The sequence below is a fragment of the Aquarana catesbeiana genome, linkage group LG01 (assembly GCF_042186555.1).
Source record: "Aquarana catesbeiana isolate 2022-GZ linkage group LG01, ASM4218655v1, whole genome shotgun sequence".
In the NCBI taxonomy this organism is placed as follows: Eukaryota; Metazoa; Chordata; class Amphibia; order Anura; family Ranidae; genus Aquarana; species Aquarana catesbeiana.
The window spans coordinates 168,338,256-168,353,885 of record NC_133324.1 but is presented as its reverse complement, the minus strand read 5'-3'; the positions used below and the strand labels follow the sequence as shown (position 1 = coordinate 168,353,885).

Below are 15,630 nucleotides of genomic sequence, written 5' to 3'. Positions count from 1 at the left end.
ATTGTTTTCAATGGGCAGGAGCAGTGGAGGAGCGGTATAGGAGCGGTGTATTCACCGCTCCTATACCGCTCCTTCACCGCTCTTGCCCATTATTGAAAACAAAACAGCGTTTTGAAGTCGGATTTAACCCCTTTTCAGCCACTAGCGTGGGGTTAAAATAGCCCCGCTAGCGGCCAAATAACGCCGCTAAAATGGCGGTAAAGTGGCGCTAAAAATAGTGCTGCTTTACCACCGACGCCCGGGGTGGCTCAGTGTGGAAGGGGTCTAAGAGCTGGTACACTACTACTTTTTGGGTTTAGATACACCTTAAAGCCAGTCTGTTGCTAAAATAAAAAGTAAAAATAAGTCCATGCAAAAAATATATTTAATACTTACCTCAGCCCACGGTGCTGGGAAACCATTGTTTGCAGAATCTTCTGGGGGGTGTCAGATTCCTAGCCCCCCCACCACATGTTGTTGTTCTTCCCACCAACCCCTACCATACTACTAGACACAGAAGTGATGTAGGGGTAGCAGGAGAAGCAACAACATGCCAGAAACGTTGCCTTTGTAAGATACTTCAAATACAGAGGCATCAGCGGCACAAGCAGCAGGATTGGTAAATATTAAATATCTTCAGCATATTTGTCAGTGACTCAAAGTATTGAAGATAAAGATCAACATGACAGCCAGAAGACAGCTTTACTATAAGTGCCGATTCACACTACTGCTCTCTGCGAGATCTCATGTGATTTGCACCGCACTGCAGTGCAAATCACATGCGATGTTCGTTCAATGCGATTTCAGCCATACAGATAGTATGGCTGATATCGCAATCGGACCAAACTCGTCCAGGACCCTGACACTCCCCACAGTTGGCATACCACAGTGTGAACTGCCATGCGAGTGGGGTGCGATGCGGAAACCCACAGTGGATTCGCAGGGATTGCACAAGTGCGAACCGAGCCTAAAGGCCAGGAGAGGGAGACTAGAAACTGGGCAAGTCATAGGTGAGTAGCACACATCAGGATAAAATAACAAACCTGGAATAAAATTGTATTATTCTTTTTTATATATTTGGAATGATGCATGTGAACCTCTGAATATCAGCACATATACTGGGTTAGAACCTCTGAATATAAAAGGATCACAAACAGAATAAATACAAGAAAAATAACAATGGCAATTGTAAATACAAGCTTATGTTACTGGATCTGGGCAAGGCTGGTCAATAAACTTCTCTTTTGCATAGGTATCAGAGTCACACCACATAGTGCTAGTATCTGATAGAGTAACATAGACACCACCATTTCTGACAGTCACTTTGTGAGTCCGCTGCTTCACTCCTTTAGAGAACCATTTTTTGGTTCTTTTGGGCTCACGGGGGTCAACTCCTTGATAAAGGCCTTCACCACTTTCCAAAACTATTTTAAATTTGTGCCAAGGACAAATAACACAAGCCCGTCCATCGATATCCTGAAAACAAACAGAGACAGGGTGTCAATCCTTAAAAAATTATTTATTAACCACTTGACCTCTGGAAGATTTACCCCCTTTCATGACCAAGCCATTTCTTGCAATAACGGCACTGCATTACTTTAACTGACAATTGCGCGGACATGCAACGATGCACCCAAATAAAATTGATGTCCTTTTTTCCCACAAATAGACCTTTTTTTTTTGGTGGTATTTTGATCATCTCTACACTTTTTATTTTTTGCGCTATAAACTAAAAAAGACTGACAAGAAACAAAAAAATACATTTTCTACTTTCTGCTATAAAACATATCCAATTAAAAAAATGTAAAAAATCTAAATTCTTCATAAAATTAGGTCAATATGTATTCTGCTACATATTTTTGGTAAAAAAAATCCTAATAAACTTATATTGATTGGTTTGCTCAAAAGTTATAGCGTCTAAAAAACTATGGGATACTGTTATTTATTTTTATTTATTTTACTAGTAATGGTGGTGATCAGCGACTTATAGCGGGACTGCGATATTGCAGCAGACATTCAGACACTAACTGACACTTTTGACACTTTTTGGGGACCAGTGACACTAATACAGTGATCTGTGCTAAAATATATGCACTGCCACTGTACTAATGACACTGGCCTGGAATGGGTAAACATCAGGGGTGATCAAAGTGTTAACTGTGTGCCTAGCCTGTATTTTTCTACAGTGTGGGAGGTGCTTTTACTAAGGGAAGGCATGGATCCATGTCCCTGCTTTGCAGAAACACAGGATGCATGCCTTCCCTACTGACAGAACAGCGATCTGCCTTGTTTACATAGGCAGACTGCCGTTCTGCCTCTTTGTCTCAGGATCACAGCGGGAGAAAACCACCGGTGGCACACATGCATGCTCCATACTCAGAAGAGCCAGATAACGTATACAGTGAGGGAAAAAAAGTATTTGATCCCCTGCTGATTTTGTACCTTTGCAAAGAAATGATCAGTCTATAATTTTAATAGTAGGTTTATTGTAATAGTGAGAGATAGAATAACAAAAATATCCAGAAAAATGCATTTAAAAAAAGCTATAAATCTATTTGCATTTTAATGAGTGAAATAAGTATTTGACCCCTTTACAAAACATTACTTAGTACTTGGTGGCAAAACCCTTGTTGACAATTACAGAGGTCAGACGTTTCTTGTAGATGGCCACCAAGTTTGCACACATCTCAGGAGGGATTTTGTCCCATTCCTTTTTGCCGATCCTATCCAAGTGATTAGGGTTTTAAGGCTGACTTTTCGTAATTCGAACCTTCGACTCCCTCCACATATTTTCTATGGGATTAAGGTCTGCAGACTGGCTACTCCAGGACCTCAATGTGCTTATTCTTGAGCCACTCCTTTGTTGCCTTGGCCATGTGTTTTGGGTCATTGTCATTTATAGATGACAAAATAGATTTATAGATTTATAGCATTTTTATTATTATTATTTTTTTTTACTAGTAATGGCGGCGATCTGCAATTTTTATCGTGACTGCGACATTATGGCGGACACATCGGACAATTTTGACACATTTTTGGGACCATTGGCATTTATACATCAGTGCTATAAAAATGCATTGATTACTGTAAAAATGTCACTGACAGTGTAGGGGTTAACACTAGGGGGCGATCAAGGGGTTAATTGTGTTCCCTAGTGTGTGTTCTATCTGAAGGGGGGAGGTGACTGACTAGGGGAGATGACAGATCGCTGTTCATACTTAGTATGAACAGACGATCTGTCACTTCTCCCCTCAGAGAATGGGATCTCTGTGTTTACACACAGAGATCCCGGTTCTCGCCGTGCTACAAGCAATCGCAGGAGCCTGGCGGTCATGGAGACCGCTGGGCACTCGCATCAGCTCTGGGGGCGAGCTGCGGGTGCACGAGCACGCCCCTAGTGGCCACCACCAGAGAAACAACAGGATTTTAGCAGAAGGCAACCCGAAGTAAAAGGACAGCTCTACTTTTAACTGTTATCATTGAAATGGGTGTCTTCATTGGAAGATTTCATTTCAACTCCTCTCTGAGAGGTAAAATAAAATATTCTCCCTCACTTCTGTGTTGATAGTGATCACCAGGACAAAAAATAAACAAGAATGTCCCTAATAGGGTCACAGACAGCAATAAAATCAAACCAGGGTTTTAACGCTTCTGCGTTTAATCAACAGTAAAAAAAATAAATGGCAGAAGTCTTTAAGTTTTTTTGTAGAGTTTAGTATACATTACTAGTGAGCATCATTGGAGATGTTATCTAAAACTGATGACCAGGGCCTGTGCTACCACTAGGCAAACTAGGCAGCCGCCTAGGGCGTCTGGCCACTGGTGTTCCTACTCTGCTCTCTGCAGCAAGCAACTAAGTCTCAGCATCAGCAGGCAGCCGCCGCTCTGTTCACACATAGTGTCAGAGGCGCAGTGGAGGTCTGTGCCTGTGCCCCGATTCTCAAATGAATGTAAGCAATTTTCATTGATGGGCACTGGTAGACTGCATTTGGGTGCTGGTGAGGCTACATTTGATGAGCACTAGTGATGCTGCATTTGATGGGCTCTGGTGAGGCTACATTTGATGGGTGTTGGTGAGGCTGCATTTGATGGGCGCTGGTGAGGCTGTATTGATTGGCACTGGTAAGGCTGCATTGATGGGCGCTGGTGAGGCTGCATTGATGGGCGTTGGTGAGGCTGCATTTGATTGGCACTGGTGAGGCTGCATTTGATGGGCACTGGTGAAGCTAAATTGATGGGTGTTGGTGAGGCTGCATTTGATGGGCGCTGGTGAGGCTGCATTGATTGGCGCTGGTGAGGCTACATTGATGGGCGCTGTTGAGGCTGTATTGATGGGTGCTGGTGATGCTGCATTTGATGGGTGCTGGTGATGCTGCATTTGATGGGCTCTGGTGATGCTGCATTTGATGGGCTCTGGTGATGCTGCATTTGATGGGCTCTGGTGATGCTGCATTTGATGGGCTCTGGTAATGCTGCATTTGATGGGCTCTGGTGAGGCTGCATTTGATGGGTGCTGATGAGGCTGCATTTGATGGGTGCTGATGAGGCTGCATTTGATGGGTGCTGGTGGGCTGCATTTGATGGGTGCTTCATTAAATAGGTGGCGTTTACATGGGCAGGGAAAAGGGGGTGGAGCCAAGGGAGGGCGGCAAAATGAGGTTTCGCCTAGGGTGTCAAAAATCCTTGCACCAGCCCTGCTGATGACCTTGCATTTCTTTAGATTGCAGTGTATATGCATTCCTCCAGAGCAGGGTTTCTCAACCAGGGCTCCATGGAACCCCAGAGTTCCTCTAGAGTGCTTTCTAGGGGCAATTGAGCAATGAGCAATCTCTGCCTCTCAGATAAGTTACCACTGAAATAATTAATATTTTTACCTATCAGTAAGGGGATAATTTTTCCCAACGACCACGGGTGTAAGGAGCATTCTTCTCACTGACCATCCCACTAATGTATCATGAGTTGTAAATATAGTCATTTTTAGCAGGGGTTCCCTGAGACATTTTTTTCAAGGGTCCCTCTGTGTTGAAAAGGTTGAGAAAGGTTGCTCCAGAGTGTATTATATACAGTTCTGTCACATTCTCTAAACACAGCTACTTTGTTCTAAAAGTGTGCCCTGTCTTTATGTAGAAAATAACAATTTTCCCTCTTTTTCAATGTTGTAGCTGGTTCTTACAGGAAATTACTATAGTGGTGAATATATTGTAAAGTTAAATACAAAGCAACCTAAGACAAATCTTACTCTGATGCTATTTAAATCTGACATGCACATGTCATTAGTAGTAAATGTCATGCTGTTCTAGTATTGCCCCAATGTATTTGGCAGGGTAAGCTCATTCTAGGTATGCTGTTATTGATAATACACAAGATATCAACATCTATGGAGCCTGCACTGCGAGATAACACGGTGTGTTCTTCCCGCTAAGTTCTCTATCATAACACCTCCCTTAACACATTGCATTTCCTAAGTGATATCTCACAAATGTTTGAGGTTATGCAATCACTCCTTAAAAGTGTCCAATCTCTCACCCAGAGATCAATCAATATACTAGGATCATTGTAGATATTTCATGAAAGTGATAAATAAACTTTATTTGTCTTCCCTCTGACCTACAATCTATAAATGGCTATGGGTCCCTGTTTTCTTGGTCATTGGGTTTTGGTCTAAATGATTAAAGCTGAACTCAAATTTTATTTTTATTTTTTTAATTTTACATTGGTTCAGCTAGGCTACATCTAAAGCCCCATACACACTATTAGATTTTCTGCAGATTTTTGTCTTCAGAATTACCAAAAAGCATATAATATGAGGTCAAACCTTAAGAGTTTCAATTTGTATGCAATCAGGCAGGCACTTGCACTACATGGTTTTGGTAAATCTGAAGACAAAAATCTACAGAAAATCTAATAGAGTGTATGGGACTTAATTCTTGATATATAATATCCAAAGGGCCAGGGACGCAGAAACTAAGTTTGTTTAAGTGGCCGCTTGCCGACCAGCCTCCATCATTTTACTGCAGCATGTTGGCTCGATCCCACGAACTGTCGTAACTTTACGTCGGATCAGGGGATCGGGATAGCAGACGCGCGCCCACTGCACAGTGGGGGTGCTGATGCTCGTGGCCGACGGTCGCGATGACCGCCGGCCATGAGCGAACGCGAGAGACAGAACACGGAAGTGTGTGTGTAAACACACAAATCCATGTTCTGTTCTGAGAGGAATGACAGATCGTGTGTTCCGATTAGCTAGGACGATCCGTCACTTCCTCTAGTCAGTCCCTTCCCCCTTCAGCCCCAGAAGAATTTACCCCCTTCCTGACCAGAGAACTTTATGCGATTCGCGGCACAGCGCCACTTTAACTGACAATTGCGTGGTCGTGCGACGTTGCACCCAAACAAAATTGGCGTCCTTTTTTTCCCACAAATAAAGCTTTCTTTTGGTGGTATTTGTTCACCTCTGCGGTTTTTATTTTTTGCGCTATAAACAAAAAAAATGCGACAATTTTGCCGCTAGTCCCACCAATTAAAGGGGACGTACAGGTACGCCTATTTGCCCACTGCTGCCATTTTTCCGTGAAGTTTCTACAGCTCTCAGTGACTCATTGGGAAGACACCAATCATAAAAGTAAAAAAAGTCCTTCAGCCCAATGTGAAGAAAGGATGAATCCAGAGATAACAGTAGTGACACCCAAAAGATTCCACACAGGAGGCTTACCAGAGAGCCAGCGATCCCCCTTATTCAGGGAGATCAATGAGTGCTTAAGCTTAAATCACAACCATTGAGCCAATGAGAAGGGTGGGGGGGGGGGCGAGTTGCAGATCCGGCTCATGAACGTGCCTGCTTGGGTGCCCCCATTGCAAGCTGCTTGCTCTGAGGGCACTCAGCAGGAGGGAGAAGCCAAGAGTGCTGGCGAGGGACCCAAGAAGAGGATCGGGGCTGCTCTGTGCAAAACAGCTGCACAAAGCAGGCATGTATAACATGTTTTTTAAAGCCTTTAATATCACTTTAAGGACCCTTATTAACCATAATGCAAATGACTAGGACAGCGGGGTCAGAGGGGGCAACAGCAAACCTCCTAGATGTACTAAAATGTAGGGGGAAAAAGGTTTATGAAACATTGAGAAGAGTTAGAAGGCCTGTTATGTAAATGGACATATGGGAAGACTGTTGATGAAATAAATGGTCTGGTGGCAGGATCTCTTTAAAGCTACTTAGGTTAACTCCTTGCCCTTGACTGTACACATATATGCGGCCTCACTGAAGTGGGTCTTCTTTCCTGGGGCCGCATATATGTGTATGTGTGTTTGTGCTGGAAGCGCGCTGTGCTCACCAAGAACCCCGGGTTGCTACTAACAATCTGGAACCAGAAAGCACGGTTCATGATGACCTGATTGCTGTGAAAGCCTCTGATTAGCTATTAAAGTGATCAGCCACTATGCAACTCCTACCCCTGTGTGTGCTTTCCCCTCTGAATGGAGAGAAAGATACATTGGGGTTGATTTACTAAAGGCAAATAGACTGTACACTTTGCAAAGTGCAGTTGCTGCAAAGCTTAGCAAATGAGGTAAAACTTCACTTTGCAAAAAATACCTAATCACTTGCAAGGTAAATAAAAAAAAACTCAGAAACGCTTCTGCTCATTTATTAAGCTCTGGAGTAACTGTTCTTGCAAAGTACAACTGCATTTTGCAAAGTGCACAGTCGCTTTGCCTTTAGTAAATCAACCCCATTGCATCTTTTCCTCCTTGCTAAAGGGGAAAAATGTAAAGTAATAAAAAATAATAAAGAAAAATAACAAGATCTGGGTTTGATCTAGGTCAGTGTCAGGGTTAGAGTTACAGTTAGGGTTAAAGGTTCCTGTTGGTGCATTTTAAATAGGATTAAAAAAAAAAAGTTATATCAGTGTAAGTTAGTGTCAGTGGGGGAGATTTACTAAGACTGGAGCACTCATTGCCTGGTGCAGCTATGCCATTTAAAGTTGGTGGCAAACTTAGAAGTGAATTAAAGAAACTGATAAGGTACATTTCACAGAGCTAAAATGCCAAGTTAAAGCTGAACTGAAGCTTCGCTGTAAAAAACAGTGGGCAGGTAGGCTTTTATTGCAGAAGAGACATGCAATGTCTCTTCTGCAATAAAATGCCCAGGCCTGCCTGCTCGCTGCCTTCTCTGCCACTGTAAACTGAGCTGTGCATGTGCAGCTCAGCTTACAGTGCCATGCTGGTCTCTGAGTGTTGGGATGACTGGCTCTTGCGTATGCACAGGAGTGGCATTATCCAGTGCCAGTCAATGAAGTGGCCCGAAGATCAGCACTCAGAAGAAGATGCTAATGTCAATGAGGGGCCATTGGATAGGTGAGTATTAATACCTTTAGTTCTGCTTTAAGGATAATTATATTAAAAAAATAAGAGCTATTTTCAATCAAACAAGATATAAAAAAATGGCAGTCATATGGCTGGAAACAAAGATGGATATCTTTGGCTATAGCTTAAGGAAAGAGCTTACCTCAATCTCTCCAAGGTGTAATGGCCCTCCTGAATCTGCAAAACACAAAACATATTACGTTATACTTCATTTTCATTGAGAGTTAGTTTATGTATATACAGTATTTTATATATATATACATATATATATATATATATATATATATATATATATATATATATTGTATATATTATACAGTCTTTACATGTTAAAATTGCTTACGGTAACAGCGGAGATCTAAGGCGTGGTGTTTGCCCAAGTGATGAAATACCACAATTTCTCTATCATTCACAGTAGTTCTAAGTTTCTTAGACGTCTTGAAGTCTTCTACTTTTGCCACCAATATAGCACCTTCATCGATCTCCTCTGGCTCTTCAGTTGCTGATTGCTTCTGTCCCATTTCCTGTAGGCTGTACCAAGAAAAATATCAGCGACATAGACATTTTGAGAGGCTACAAAAAGATGGTGGATATCAACACTAGAGGACCCCTTGATAATGGCCTATTGGACAAAACGCATCAGGACGGAGCTGCTGGTGCTGACGTCACACAGCGGCTTTCTAGGTAAGATATTTGCTATTTTTTACATGTTTTTAAAGATTTAATGGATTCACATTCAAATACTATACTATTAGAGATTATTTCTGGCTCCTGGTGAGCTTTATTTATCCCAGCCTTACTCCATCGACAGGTGCTTTCTGATGCAGCAATTGGCCGAAGCTTTCAAACACGCCGTGGATGTCTGACTTAAAGTCACCGGCGCAGATGCTGTTGTAATGGCAGCCATTGGTTCCGGTGAGAGTTGACCCCACAGGGAGGTGATGGCTGGACTCTGAACACAATTTGAGGATTATTTATATGTGTGAAGGTGTCATATCTTCCCTTCATGATCTCTGCACACATTTTCATCTTTTGATTGGGACTTTTTTCTTCTTTTTTTCTTTACACGATTGTTTTTCTTTGCTGATGAACATTTGCTGTTTTTGTTGCACCATACTTCTGAATTATAGTGGCAGTACACATTTATATTTATTTATTTATGTGGATTATGTATACTGTCTGTATGTGTAAGCTACCGTTCACCTTATAGATTGCACCATAGCACAGATCTTTTTTTATATTATTTATGCTAAAATCAGAAAACCAACAAATGTACTTTTTATATTATGAATAACATTAACATTAAAGTAAAAAAAAAAAAACCTAAGATATATCCATCAAGATACTTTTTCACATATGTTGTTATGTAGCACATTGCTGGCTGGACATCAAATTACGCAGTTCAGTTTTATCAGCTGCCACCAGACAGCCTGAAGTCTTCCTTTAATTTACATCTGTCCTGGCTGTCAACCACAAAGAATCAGAGGCTGCACTTATGTCATATTAATAGAACCAAAAATGTCTCTTATATTTACAGGTGAGATATGGGGAGCAAGCAGCAATTTGTGGAGTAGAATAGAGAAGAGAGACTTCTTTCCTGGACCCTACAAACAGCAAGGAAAAGTACCCCTAAAGCTACTTTAAGTCCAACTGGCCTTGATGTGATTGTAAAACTTTAGCAATTAGCATGAATGTTTTTTTAGGAGGGATTCCCATGTGGAACTCTATATCAATGTAATATCTATATATTTCATCCAGTCCATGAAGCACATGGACAAATAGGTTTGGGTGTGATTATTTATTTTATGGTATTCGGCGCACTTCCATGAACTGGTGAATATCTTGATATTTTTTTAAATCATGAAAGTGTTGACAATAGGAGACCTCCCTAACATTCTGGGCCACCAGCAGGTTAACCTTTTTGCTTCCACAACTATTATCAAGGGCTTGCATACCTTTTTCTGCAGGCTGCCGGCTTCCTTGTGAAGGTAATCACTCCTACATGTATGGAAAAGTGTCACCCCCCCCCGCATGACCACCCCTTTCCTTTCCTGGGTAAGAGGGACAGTTTGTCACCATCCTTGTAATAGTAATTTAGTAAAGTAAAAATTAAAGTATAATCAAATAAATAACTGTATTTCTAAAAGCGTCCTGCCTCCATATACACTATTTTATCAAAAGTATTGGGACACCTGCCTTTACGCGTGCATAAATTTTAATGGCATCCCAGTCTTAGTCCGTAGGGTTCAATATTGAGTGTGGGGTGCAGGAACTTGACTCGCCTGCACAGAGTCCTAACCTCAACCCGATAGAATTTCTTTGGGGTGAATTAGAGCGGAGACTGCGAGCCAGGTCTTCTCATCTGACATCAGTGCCTGACCTCACAAATGCACTTCTGGAAGAATGGTCAAACATTCCCATAGACACACTCCTAAACCTTGTGGACAGTCTTCCTAGAAGAGTTGAAGCTGTTGTAGCTGCAAAGGGTAGGCCAACTCAATATTGAACCCTACGGACTAAGACTGGGATGCCATTAAAGTTCATGTGCACATAAAGGCAGGCGTCCCAATACTTTTGATAATATAGTGTATATGGAGGCAGGACGCTTTTAGAAATATATTTATTTCAATTTATTTCGGGTGTGCATGCATACAAATATTAGATATAGCCACACATGTCAAAGTGAAAGTAATAGTTCTATGATCATCATTCATAGTTAATGCTAAACTGATGAACTTTAAAGGCTTTTTAAGTGTCACATTTGGACAATTTTGGGTACCAGTTTTTCACAGGTGCAGGTGTCACATATTTAGTATCTGTTTAGTCAACATTTAGTTGATTAGAGATCGTAACTGTTATTTCACTACCATTGTATTCTACATTGAATACGTTGTATTCTGCATTTCCATGTAAAAAATGCATTTTAACAAGTGTGCATAAAATGATAAAAATTAAAGCAAAAAGTTAAACCTGCGCTAGCAAATGACAACTGGAATATTCAAATGTAGCTTAATTGGCCACTTCAGGGCGATACAGACATTTCTTATTTCATTATTTCATTTCATTATTTAAAAAATAATAACTGCATTCCTTTTCTTCTAAATACTGCATCCATTGCCTTATTATATACATTGAAAATGAACTTATAGAAACAAACGTGCAGTGTGAGTGCCATAACTTACTAAAGTCCTGATGACGGCTCCTGGCCCTTGGTGCTAAGCGTGTTAGAAGTAGCACAGTGTGTGCCTTGCTACTTTTCACTCCTCCCATCTGATAACATGGGCAGGGCTCTGAAATCTGCATTTATTTTTTTTTTGCTTGCTGGACAGCTTTCACAAAATGCTGGATCTTGGCAGAGATAAGTTACACAACCAAAATGTACATTTAGCCCTCATTCATATATTTTGGGAAAGTGTTTGGCTTTGGTAACCTTTGAACTCTCATCACAAAATATTAGTATGATTGCTAATAATGGACTGTCATAGCTGAAGCCCAACTTTTACAGCTCTATGTTGTACCTGAATGCCGTTCACACCGGAGCAACGCCACTGCATCATGTTTTTTTTTTGTGTGTTTTCGTAGTGCATTTTTGTATTGCCACTGTTTATTTTGAATGGGTCTCCCTACACTCCAAAGAAGCTCATGATTTCAATTTTTTCACTGATTCAGGCACATTTTTTAACCAGTGTTTAAAAAATGCAGCAAAATCACACCACAATTGAAGTGCTATTAGGAATGAATATTAAACGCGTTGTGCGTTTTTATTGTGATTTGGAATCGCAGACAGAATTGCGGCGATTCTGTCTGAGATTCAAAATCGCCAAGTGTGAACGGTGCCCAAATCTAAACTGACAATCTCCTCTTCTTCTCATTACCCACTCTCTTTCTTCACCCTTCCAGGTACTGATATGAAAATGTATCTAAACATTAACAACAAACCACAGATGTTGTTCCACATGTTTGTGCAATTTCAAAAATTTTAACTTTAATTTTTTCTGTTTTTAGATAAATTGATAAACCATTCCCTGTGTTCATTTAAATTGGATGATAGCTAGCAGTGGCAACACATAGTGTGAACACCCATGCGATCCGATTCCAGTGCAGAACAAAAAAAGGGCTCTGCACCATTTTGGTGCGAATGAACAGCGAATTCAGCCATGCAATCTGTATGGCTGAATTTGCATTGCACAGACATCGCATGTGATCTTCACAGCACAGCGAATCACATCACAAGGAAAATATTATATTTTGCAGAAGATTGGGGGGGGGGGGGGGCGCAACCAAGTAATTATACAGTGTATATATTTATACACAGTATATAACCTTCCCTGTTGGTGTCTGTGTTTTGAAATGACCATGATTGATTCACTACTTCATAATTATACCCATAAGACTGGAACAAACAGTATATTTATCTGCATACATGGGTAATATGAGACTGTGATAAAATAATAGGTTTCTCTGAGTCTGGACCATGAAAGTTCATGTCTGCTACTAAACCTTATCAAGCTAGTTAATAGCAGCACTATGAATAAAGACACACTGAGAGAGTTTGAAGTGTGGCAATTTTCTTTATATTATGTTTTTAAGCCTGTGTCTGCCTTTAAAAATATTTTTTTTTTAACAACTTCATTTAAGTTCATGTAAGTATAAAGTATTTAGCAGCCAGAAATCCAAAGTGTTTATGCCTCACCAGAGAGGTCCTATCGCCCAAGGTATATAGATATATTTAGGTAACGTGGTAGCTGTTAGAGCCGGTTCACACTGGGACGACTTGTCAGGCGACTTAGCCGCCTGACAAGTCGCGTTCCGTTCTGTACAATGGTTCTAATAGGTACGACTCAAGTCGCTCTGACTTAGAAAAAGGTTCCTGTACTACTTTGGGGGCGACTTGAGGCGACTTGCATTGACTTCAATATAGAAGTCGTTTTGCAAGTCGCCGCTGCTGTCGTGTGCAGGTCTCCTGAGGCAGTCGCGCTGCAAGTCGTGCTGCCTCAGTGTGAACCGACTCTTAGGGCACATGGATAAGTATTCACAGATTTGTAACTTGCCTAACAATAGGAAATCCAGTGGAGCATAGTGCATGCTTTAAAAAGGGATCTTGAAACATTTGTGGGCAAAAAAGTACCCTTAAAGTGTTATTAAACCCACAACAGTAAAATCAGTCTGTATATGCAATAAAGCATGTTTGTTATACTTACTCCGCATGTTTGATCCTGTCTTCTCTGATCCTCCCCTTGTTTTACTGTCCCCAATTCATCTTCTGATAGAACAGAGCCTTGGAGACACTCTGCACATGCTCAGTTTGATGTGTATTGCTAGAGAGTTTTTTCTTTCTTGGGAGGGTGCATGTGATCAGCACAGGGCCAATCAGCACTGTCCAGACAGAGGGTCAGGGGGTCCTGCAGCCTCATAGGACAGTCAGAGTAGAATGAAAACTCCTCCTACAAGCTAACCAGACACTCATAGTGACATATATGTCACTATATACTGCTGATGAGAAAAGGTATTTAGCAGTTTATATTTACTAAAATAATTTAATTTCCATGTTTTGTATACTGAGGGAGACCAGATATAGTGCAGGGTCCTGGGTTTAGTAACACTTTAAAGCTGAACACCAGGGAAAAAATTTACCCTTGCAATAGGTCCCGTTCCCCACTACAAGGGTTATCTGTTCACTTTGCCTAGGAGACATAGGTGTGCGCAGCTTATTGCATGAGATGAAGCGGGCAGTGCTGCAACGGGCAGGCGTCTCTTCCTCCTCTGCATCAGGGCGGCTTCCACCATGCGTCTCCTCTCTCCTACTGCTAGGCATCCAATAGGATCGCCTGTCTTTTCAACCAATCGGGTGAGGGTTCTCACCACCCGCTTCCCGATTGGCCGGGAGAAAGATCAGTGTGAGAATAGAAAATATTCCTTAGAATAGGGGGCCGGGTGCATTGATTGGTTCGCCCGTGCACCCCTAAATGATGAGCTGCCACTGGTTTACATTCTACTCTGTCCTATGAGACTGCAGGACCCCTCACCCTCTGTCTGGACAGTGCTGATTGGCCCTGTGCTGTTCACATGCACTCTCCCAAGAAAAAAACGCTCTCTAGCAATAAACACCAAACCGAGCATGTGCAGAGTGCCCCCAAGCAGTGGCGGTGCGTCCAAAAAGGGCACAGGAGTGCCGCCCCCTCTCTCCTGGCACCGCTCTATCACCATAGATAGATTCATGCATTGGGGTGTTTTTTGGAAGCACCTGATTAAAGCCATAGGCTCTAATAGGTGCCCAAAAAGGTGAACAGCGGGCAACCGTCTCTCAGTCAATCAGGTGCTCGGGTCTGTTACCTGTCATCTGATTGGCTGAAACGTCAGGCGCTGTGATTGGATGCCTGATAGAGAGGGCGGAAGAAGACATTGAGAAGCGTGCAGGACACCACCACTGACCCGCGGCGAGACAGGTAAGTGCCGGGCGATGCACACTGGCAGCATTTGATGGGGCACAGTAGCGGCAATTGATGGGCACACTGGTAGCATTTGATGGGGCACAGCAGCAGCAATTGATGGGCACACTGGCAGCATTGGATGGGGCACAGTAGTGGCAATTGATGGGTACATTGGCAGCAATTGATGGGTACAGTAGCTGCGTTTGATGGCACAGTGGCTGCACTTGATGGGCACAGTGGCTGCGCTTGATGGGGACAGTGGTTGCGTTTGATGGCACAGTGGCTGCGTTTGATGGGCACAGTGGCTGCGCTTGATGGGCACAGTGGCTGCGTTTGATGGCACAGTGGCTGCGTTTGATGGCACAGTGGCTGCGTTTGATGGGCACAGTAGCTGCAATTGATGGGTTTTATTTTTTTTTTCAGTTTGTTTGCGCGCCCCCCAAATTTTGAGCACCAGCCACCACTGCCCCAAGGCTCTGTTCTATCAGGAGATGGATTGGGGACAGTGGAAGAAATGGAGGATCAGAGAAGGCAGGATCAAATAGCCTTTTTACACAATGCAGAGGATTAACCCCTTAGGTTCCACAGTGAGTATGGTGGGTTTAGTAACACTTATATGGAGGATTGCCCTACTTAACTGATGTATAATGCATCACCTTTTCTGTTCTTCAATACAAATGTCTAATACACACTTACTATATATTTTTTCACCCATTATTCATTCCTAACCTTTAATATATTCAATTGCCAGGTTTTCTGTGTGCCCCCTGCAGGCACAAACACGGTGCAGCCTGCCCTTCCCCCATCCGGGGGTCCTTTGCCGCGCCTCCCCTGGGTGTCTATTGCTCAGGTATGTTTGGGA

The 15,630-nt window shown here is 42.3% G+C and overlaps 1 protein-coding gene across 1 annotated transcript; it reads right to left on the bottom strand.

The window, feature by feature from the left end:
• Positions 1 to 1,028: 1,028 nt before the first annotated feature.
• RFESD (Rieske Fe-S domain containing) lies at positions 1,029 to 11,647 on the bottom strand. Its single transcript, XM_073612294.1, has 4 exons — positions 11,520 to 11,647; positions 8,681 to 8,868; positions 8,480 to 8,514; positions 1,029 to 1,455 (listed from the first exon to the last, which is right to left on the bottom strand). The coding sequence occupies exons 2-4, from the start codon at positions 8,856 to 8,858 to the stop codon at positions 1,180 to 1,182; spliced, it is 489 nt and encodes a 162-aa protein (XP_073468395.1). The 5' UTR covers positions 8,859 to 8,868; positions 11,520 to 11,647; the 3' UTR covers positions 1,029 to 1,179.
• Between the last annotated feature and the right edge of the window lie 3,983 nt (positions 11,648 to 15,630).

Bases quoted from the DNA above. Each gene is read 5' to 3' on its own strand.
- RFESD (XM_073612294.1), bottom strand. From the start codon at position 8,858: ATGGGACAGAAGCAATCAGCAACTGAAGAGCCAGAGGAGATCGATGAA. The intron at 8,515-8,680 runs GTAAGCAATTTT...TGTGTTTTGCAG, and splicing joins CTTAGATCTCCGCTGTTACC to ATTCAGGAGGGCCATTACAC. The intron at 1,456-8,479 runs GTAAGCTCTTTC...GTTTGTTTTCAG, and splicing joins TACACCTTGGAGAGATTGAG to GATATCGATGGACGGGCTTG.